The following is an 8,927-nucleotide window of genomic DNA, read 5'->3' on the forward strand; positions in this document are numbered from 1 at the left end:
GCCCACCAAACTGAATGAATGAAAGCTAGACAGAGTTACTGTCAGGATGAGTTAAGGCAGGTTGAAGATAATGACACAATATTTGTGTGTGTGTGTGTGTGTGTGTGTGTGAGTGTGTGTGTTATAAATGTATGCATGCCATTTAGATGTTTCTGTTCAGTATTTGTGAAAACTTTGTGGATGATCCCGTGCTTCTGGTGGGAAGGTACACGCCCCTCCCCTTTTTCAGGACATCGTATGACTTTGATCTCTTAGTTCTTCCGGCAACCCAGGTGCAACAGTAGTCGTGTAAGAACACGATCTTTGAAAGGAAAAGATATTCTACGGGTGAACAGACACACACACACACACACACACACACACACACACACACACACACTCACTCACAAAAAATGTGAGTGCAAAGAGTCTGCTCAATTCCAGTGAATACCTGGGTCTGTTTGAGCTGCAACTTGAATAGACTTGAACCTTCCCTTCTCACACACACACACACACACGCTGATTCCTGAACTGTATTTGATACTATGAGAAGTGCACTGTGTTCCTGTCTAACTGTTCTTTTGGCTCAAAGAGATTACAGAGATTATCCTAATGTTAAACAAACTCGTGTTAGGTACAACTTTAAGAATCACTTTACTTCCTCTCAGTGTTTAGTTCAGTCTAAATGGTGTGGGCGCAGTGCTACGGGAAGGTTTTATCAGTAATATTGCATTCACGCATTTCTTTCTTGTCCTCCTTCCTTATAAATGGCGAGACTCTTATATTCCATATTTACATTTATTATGTTACATGCTTATTATTTGTTTTGTGGCGTTTAATATGTGTTTAAACGTGACCAGTGTCACATTATTTCATTCTCGGTGATTTACAAATGACTGAATAATCGTGCAACACTAAAGACCGGACAATTCTGCTTTGCCATTTCAGAATTAAATTGACATTTCAAAATATATTAGAAAAGAATACAGTTACTGTCAATTGTAATCATATTTTGAATAACAATTTTACAAACATTACAAACAGGCTTTATAAGTTAGGTTATATTAAAAATAGCATTTAAAAACCTGGTCTTGACTACATGGTGACGTGATCTTAACCTTTGACCCTTACCGTGTCGACGGTAAGTGTGTGTTGGAGTGGAATGTGGTGTGATCACAAACTGTAAAGTGTGAATTGCACAATATAAATATCGTTTCAGGTGTGTGCAGGAAAGATGGGAAGAAACACAGCAGTAACTGTTATCAGATGTTGAGTGTTTCTTATTGGCCATTGGCATGATATGATCCACAGTTTCGGCCAATCAAAAACATGCTCGCATGTTCTTGTGTATGTGTGTGTGGGTGATTTGATTTATTTGTACTTACAGTCTTTCTAACAAGTACCATAGACCCTTATTCATTTGATGTCAGCGTTATTTGTTCACTTTTAGTCGAACTGTTAAAGTATGTTTAAAAACAATTGTCAGAATTCTCTTTAAACACATTATAACTGTATTAAAAAATGTATTGCTGAAACACATTACAAAGTGAACTGTGGAGTTAAACAGTTTTTCACCAATTCTGTGTGCACAATATTTATGGGCGGGGCTAAAACGATGACACAATGGAGACTCCGAGCATGGCCTCACCCCTAACTCTAGAATAACTACAAAACAAAAAACGCTAAATAACAGAAGGTGTACAGGTTTGTTGAGAGGTTTGAGTTCTTAGTCTTTTTAAATGTCCGGTCAGTAGGAAGTAAATCTCTTTTAGCCCAGCGCTGTGAAGCTGTGTTGTTTATGCTTCCTGCCGATCATGTGCACATCTGCACCATCTGTTGTATCACACATGTTCACACACGCTAGACCGCCCCGAGGATGTGTCACAGAATAGACGTATGTTCAGTTTTTGTGTGCGTCTGCCTTAGTGCCCATGGGAAACTAAAATGAAAGAAAAAGTATTCTTGCTAAAGGAAAGGTCACGGGCGGTCATGTGACAGAGCAATTCTTTGACCTTTAGGTGAGAAGAATGAGTTTCATTATGGGTTTAGTTATATAATGTTATGTTTTCTGTACTCGGTGGGAATGTTTTTCACCAGTCCAGCCATGAGCCTGTATGTGTTTTAAAGGTTTGGCTATTGATTAAGACGGACGGTTTCAGTTTGGTGCGCTTTTTATTTTATTTGTAATTACATTTTCAGTAATAAAAATTAATTTTTTGAAAAGAAATGACCTAATGATTTCGATCCCTTCTGTAAGTAACATAAAAGATTACATATTAACCTTAGATAGAGAGCCAAACTATGAAGGCGCAGTGACAAAGTATCTCCAAAAACAATTACAAACCCTTGCCCTTTTGACCCCAAAGGATGATTTGTCACATGTCGTGATATGATGTCATATGAATAGAATGTATTGTTTCCTCACATGTCACGGTCGAGCTTCAGGTTGTGCACATACTTCAGACCAGGGGTCATCCGACTCGCTCCTGGAGGGCTGGTGTCCTGCATGGTTTAACTCTAACCCTAATTAAACACACCTGGACCAGCTGAACAAGGTCCTACTAGGTTTACCTGAAACATCCAGGTAGATATGTTGAGGCAAGTTGGAGCTAAAGTCCGCAGGACACCGGCCCTCCAGGACCACGTTTGGTGACCCCTGATTCATACTCAAACCCATAACTATTTTTATTTTTCATCGTCAGCGTATTTTAATATTTTGTTTTATACATATTTAAAAGAAACAGCTCAAAACTTTACGGTGTTAGACATTTAAAACACTTTATTCTAAGCTGTTTTCTTCATGGGGACCAAAAAAGTGTCTTTACAAGGTCATCATTTACTGTATTTCTATATTAGTGGAGATTAGGTTGGTCTTCATTCTGTTGGAAATACCAGGTACACTTATACACACACACACACACACACACCTACACGCATTAGGATACTGCCAACGCTGTTATAAAGGCAAAGTATCAGTGACTAGTTCCAGCTTTTACTCAGATTACTTCAGTCAGCAAACACACACATCTATGTTTTATGGGGACTCTCCATAGCCTTAATGGGTTTTATACTGTGCAAACTGTATTACCCAAACCTAACTTTTAGCATTTTGTAATTAATTTTGTATAACTTATAAGCTGTTTTCCTCATTGAGATGGCACTATACTTGTTGGGTCATTTGCTCTCCATAACATACAGGCAATACCTGTTACACACACACTTAGCTTATCATAAACAGGAAGTTTCTCGTGGATACATTTTTTTAAGGTTTATCGCTTGTTTATATGTTTATCACATATTTGTGTGCTATATAATTTATTTTAATTTTACATTTCAGACATTTTACAAACATAAAAACAACATCAAAAAATCACACTGTAAAAATACAAATAAGAACAATAGAGAATCGATACAAACCAAACATAAAGAATTAGAAATACAATTAGAGGTGTAAAAGGGTTACAAGCTAATTAACCAGGAGTAATACGTCCAGCTGGAGAGTTTTAACATAAGTAAGAAAGGGTTTCCAAATGTTAGTAAAGGTTCTGTGAGGCCCTTGTAGAGAGTGTCTGATCTTCTCTAGTCTCATAAAGAACCGATGGAAGATGGCTCTTCCAGTTTAATAAAATAAGACGTCTACCAAGCAATGTAAGAATGACCACAGAATTGAAAAGATGATTTGGCAAGGCATTACAAGTGGGCACCACACCAAAAAGCCAGATAATAGGTGATGGTGTTATATCCACAGGTGTAATGATTGAGAAGAAAATCCTGACCCACAAAATGAAGAGCTCCAGAGACACATCCAGAACATATGGGTTAGTGTGTCTAAACCTAAGTGACATATTTGTGTGTTTTTTATCATTATAAAACTTCCCAAAAGAAAATGAAAATCCAAATAAAAATGCTTTTTTTGTTAATAATCCCTCCCTCAAAGCTGCATTTTAAAAATCAAGCTTGTATAAAATTTCAACGTTTTGTGGTCATTGGGCAAAAATGGTGCGTTTCAACACAGATACATAAAAATATTTATTTTGCATGTCATAAATACAGTTACAATGCAGTGAGTCTTGTATTTTACAGTAGACTGACAAAAATAATGTACATTTGCTGTGTAACAACATCTGAGTATTAAAACGAGATGATGAAGGTGATCATCCAGCGTCATCCAATTTATTTTTATGAAAAATAAATGTACATATATTTGCGAATGTAACTGTTGAAGCACAATGTTACACATTTAAAGGGCTTCTCTTGCCCCTTGATAAAATCAAATTCACTGAAAGATATAAAACAACTGGTTTACAGTCAATGATCATAAAAGTAACAACAAAAAGCCACTGGGACTGGTCGTCTATTTAAATAAAAATAAAAAATAACTTCAAATATCTAAATTATTTACTTTCCGTACATCCCTCGAAATTCCCATTTAATAAATATAAATACAAATGTAATATTTAACATGATATAAATAGACATATCACTGTAATTCGATTGAATGTCATCATTAAAAACCGTAGTCCTAAATGTGTGAAGGATCAATTTAGTGCCACTATACAAGTGATGGGAACAAGCGCTTCTCGACTCACCTTTCCAATTGTCAGAATCAATACAGTGCATATTGTTTATAATAAAAAAACGCGAGGTTTTACACCTTTACAAAACAATCAGTAGTAGGCTATAACAGTGCCCTCAAGCGCGCGCTCAGCAGTCCCCGCTCTGGATCACGGTGAAGAGGAACGCGCAAAGGCTCGCCCAGGACTCTCCGCACTTCTCTTTCGCCACCTCGCTGTGGTCAGCGCGTCCCGTGCACTGGCGCTTACTTTCTAGAGGCGTCGCGTTCGTCGCTGTCGGCGTCTTCTCTGTGCTGGGAGGTTTAACTCGCCTCGTTTCGGTGAGTTTGAAATGCGCATCCGGCGGCGCGCGCCTGCACATGCCCGCTCGGATCATCGAGCGCGGATCCGCGCAGAGTTTCTTCTGCTTTTTAACCGATCTGGCGATCTGTTTCCAATAGCCCTCGGGATTCGACCCGTATTCGGTGCACGTCGCGGGCCTGGCAGTGTACTGACAGGCGAATTCATCCCCGTCTGCAGGCTTGCATGTAACGGTCATGGTGTACCCGTCCTCCCCGCGCGCCGCCCACGAGCACCGCGCTTTGTCCTTGGTCGCGAACTTTCCTTTCCGCACGGAAATGTTATCATCACCTCGGCTCACCGGCCTCCCCCCTTTCCTCCTTGCACCCCTAAAGCTTTCAGCGGTGAAGATGAGCTGGGAAAGACACGCGAGGAACAGCAGGAGCGCGAGAGTCCCACGGAGAGACATTTCTTTCAGTGACGCAACGATCTGAGAAATATTAAATATTACATTTAATACGATATCACGTCGTGACAAGAGGCTTAGAGTAAATATATAATATTTTTACAAGTTAAAAAACAACAACAACAACTCATATAGGTCCAAAAACTCAATTGATCTTACCAATAAGAGTTACGAGGACAGATGTGTGATGAGATTCCCTCACTAGTTTACGTCAGAATGAACTCCCTCGTGGTATTTATGTCAAGTGACACACACCCACTTACTACAGAACAATCAGATTCTTTGACACGAGAAAAGCCCTTTAATGAGCTCGCGCTCACGTGCAGGAATACACTGCCGACGTCATTCATACGTTTGCATTTTTAGAGGGAGTTAAACTAAAAGATAGGAGCTGCAAAGCTGTCTGAGGCTTTTTAATCTCTTAAAATGAAGTATTTTATTTATTTATTTTTGAATGCGATTGATAATAAAAATCACCTTTCAATCAAACCCACCAGAACGCAACATAAGGATTATTAAAATATTAAAGTAGGCTTAAAATGACCAAATTTAATCCAAAATGGATTATGGGGAGCAAGGCTAACATGCAATACAAACCAAACATGTTGTATTTGGATGTGTGCCAGTAATTTACAGTTATATGAACTACAGTAATACAATGTTAATAATAAATAAAACAGACAGATGGCAGCAGAAGTGAGAGGGGCCGGCAAAAGTTATTCATTATTTCCAAAGTATGTATAGTATTGTGTGTATGGTATTTATTTATATATATTTTTTTGGGAGCAGGGGCTTCCAAACAGCTGGTCCCTGGCCCTGGGGCCTCACAAGAACACAACCTGTTCCTGAATTCCACGTAAGAGTCATAGTTAGACATGCTCTACTGCTGCATATACTTCGCACCGTTATGCTTGTGTAATATGTCCTGGTGTGTTGAAGTGTTTTGTTAAAGGGTTATTGTGAGTGTGCACTCATGTGGTAGGGGTGAGGGGTCCCGTGTGAAAGTGTCTTTGTGGCCTAATTCTATAGCTTAACCCCCAAACCACCCCCTCTCTCTTAATATCAGTTTGATGCGCTTCATTGATTATTTGTTCATATTTCATTTGCACACACACACACACACACACACACACACACACACACACACAGTGGAAAATAAGTAATAGTACAACAACAGTAGTGCAAAAAAAGTAACTTATGGAATGTTAACTGGAGTTTAATGAATTTAGTTACTTTATTAAATATTAATTGAATTTGAAGTAAAATTAAAACCAAAATGTAACTGAGATATATATGCAGGCTGGAGTTTTGAGTCATCAATGAAAGTCCGGTTTCCACTGTGCATCTTCGTTACTTATTTACCAAGAGATCAACCAAGCCATATTTCTGTTGTTATAGCTAAGATCTACATCAGTGTTATCAGGAATATGTAATGATCTCTCGCACATGCATTTATAAAAGCAAATGTGCATTAATGCATGTGAGTGTGATGGTTTTTATTTACTGTGAATGTGTCTGGAGGAAAAGCTCATGAGCTCCTCTTGGAGTTCCCTCACAACTTTCCTGGTTCTTAATGATTTGGTGTTTATTATTCCACCATGACCAATTTTACAGGAAGGGCCCGGGCTATGTGACATTTTCAGGTGTTTACCTTGTTAAAAACATATGCTTAGAATAATAATATTTTAATGGTAAATGATATAGTAGAATAGTGCATGAATGGCGCTCTGGAGAGGCTGTGGACACTGATTGTATCCGGAGGGGGGTGCTTGTGTTTCTTCCAGCTGTGCAGCATATTCAATTCATAATATTTAGATTTGAACTCTTTGTAATACAAATACATGCATTTTTCTTTCTTTTGGTTAAATGTTTGCTGAGTGGTTATGGAATATACAATAAAAAAGAAGCTGTCTATAGATCGTGATGAAAAGTGTGAGATTTAGATGAAAGTGTGTTATTCCAGTCTGCCCTTGTCTAGCTGCGTGGTTTAAGGTTTGGCTGCTTAGCGCAGCTCCATTAGCCCCTGCTAGGAGATGACCTAAAGGGATAGTCTACTATCATTTATTGCATATCTCATCAGTCCAAAATGTGTGCATATCTTTCTGTGGCTGATCCAAACTGAACACAACAGAAGATAGAATGTGGATAACCAAACATTTTTAGTGCCACATTGACTTCAAGTGTTTTTATTTATTTGTCCATATAATGGATGTCAATGGGAACAGAAACTCTTTAGTGACTAGCATTCCTCAAGATATCTTTGTGTGTGTGTGTGTGTGTGTGTGTGTGTGTGTGTGTGTGTGTGTTGTGTGTTTCACATGGGTTTGGAACAATAAGAGTGAGCATAATGACAGAAATGTAGACTTTCCCTTTAACTATGCCATTTGGCATTAAAAGTATCTTTCTTCATTGACTGGAATTCAATTTACCTGTGTATTCATTCATTCATTCATTCACTCATTCAGAAAAAAAATCAGCAAAATATAGATTGCTAATGTTAGTAGTATAATTATAGTATAGCAGATATTTTACCAGTGTCCGGTTCTTGATTTGAGAGCTTTTAAAATTGCTGGCTTTTACTAAGTTATAGCCAATCGTATATAAACCATAAAATCCATATGGTTTTTGTAACCTGTTAATCCGAGTCTTTTTAAATTGCATGTATCATTGCCCTCTAGTGGTGTTGATGTGCTATCACATGTTAGTTAAATAAAAACCATGTGGGTTTGGAACTGCTCTCTCCTATTTCTGTCGTTTAGAGAATTAGGATGACTTTTCAATGGTTGTTTTTAACTTTTTTAAGCATAGTTTTTTCTTTTTTTTTCATTTTAGTAGTAATTTAATGTGCAACTAAAACATGAGATTAAGAGTATTCTAAATGCTCAAATTTAGATTTATATGTCATTCTTGAGAACACTATTGTGAAGAATTATAAAACAATTTTTCTTATGTGCATCACTGCATGTCTGCTTCATTGCATTTTCTACTTTAACATGAAAGATACACAATACACAGAATTAAGAAATATGTTTTTTTTTATTAAACGACATATTAAAAAGGGTTCTTTCATTCCTGTTTCATTCCTTGCATAGAAAAACACACAAAACCATAAAAGTACAGTCGTAACCACATTTTCAACACACACACACACACACACAAACACACACACACAAAAAGCTGTAGTCTCTGGAGAAAACACTCGGCCGGTGGTCAGACAAATCTAAATTTTCTGACACTTTTAACCTACAGAGAGAAGAAATATGAGCAACAGTGGGTAGAGATAATACACTTTTATAACCAATTTTATTTAGGCTGTTTTGGAAAAAATGCAGAGGTGTAACATAAACATGGCAGGTGTTTGGGGGTAAAGCAGTGATTCAAGATTTATGAAGTTAGCTCTCTGTTTACTTCCTACTGAATACATCTCAACCTTCACACTAAAAAGCCTCCAAATGATCCTTTAATGTGATGAAGACGCTCTACTAGTCTTGAACTAGTCCTCAATCCGAAGCTAACAATTACAACCAGGACTTATTTTCATGTAAAATACCTACATCGGTGTGATGTAGTTCCTTCTAGTTTATTTATGTCCTAGTTATTTACTATAAAACAATGTGCTTACCAGACAT

At 37.7% G+C, this 8,927-nt stretch overlaps 1 protein-coding gene across 1 annotated transcript; it reads right to left on the minus strand.

Moving 5' to 3' along the window:
- Window positions 1–3,995: 3,995 nt before the first annotated feature.
- On the minus strand, window positions 3,996–5,608 carry fgfbp1b (fibroblast growth factor binding protein 1b). Its single transcript, XM_043244029.1, has 2 exons — window positions 5,458–5,608; window positions 3,996–5,322 (listed from the first exon to the last, which is right to left on the minus strand). The coding sequence occupies exon 2, from the start codon at window positions 5,299–5,301 to the stop codon at window positions 4,684–4,686; it is 618 nt and encodes a 205-aa protein (XP_043099964.1). The 5' UTR covers window positions 5,302–5,322; window positions 5,458–5,608; the 3' UTR covers window positions 3,996–4,683.
- Window positions 5,609–8,927: the final 3,319 nt, after the last annotated feature.

Source organism: Puntigrus tetrazona, chromosome 1, assembly GCF_018831695.1.
Source record: "Puntigrus tetrazona isolate hp1 chromosome 1, ASM1883169v1, whole genome shotgun sequence".
Taxonomy (NCBI): domain Eukaryota; kingdom Metazoa; phylum Chordata; class Actinopteri; order Cypriniformes; family Cyprinidae; genus Puntigrus; species Puntigrus tetrazona.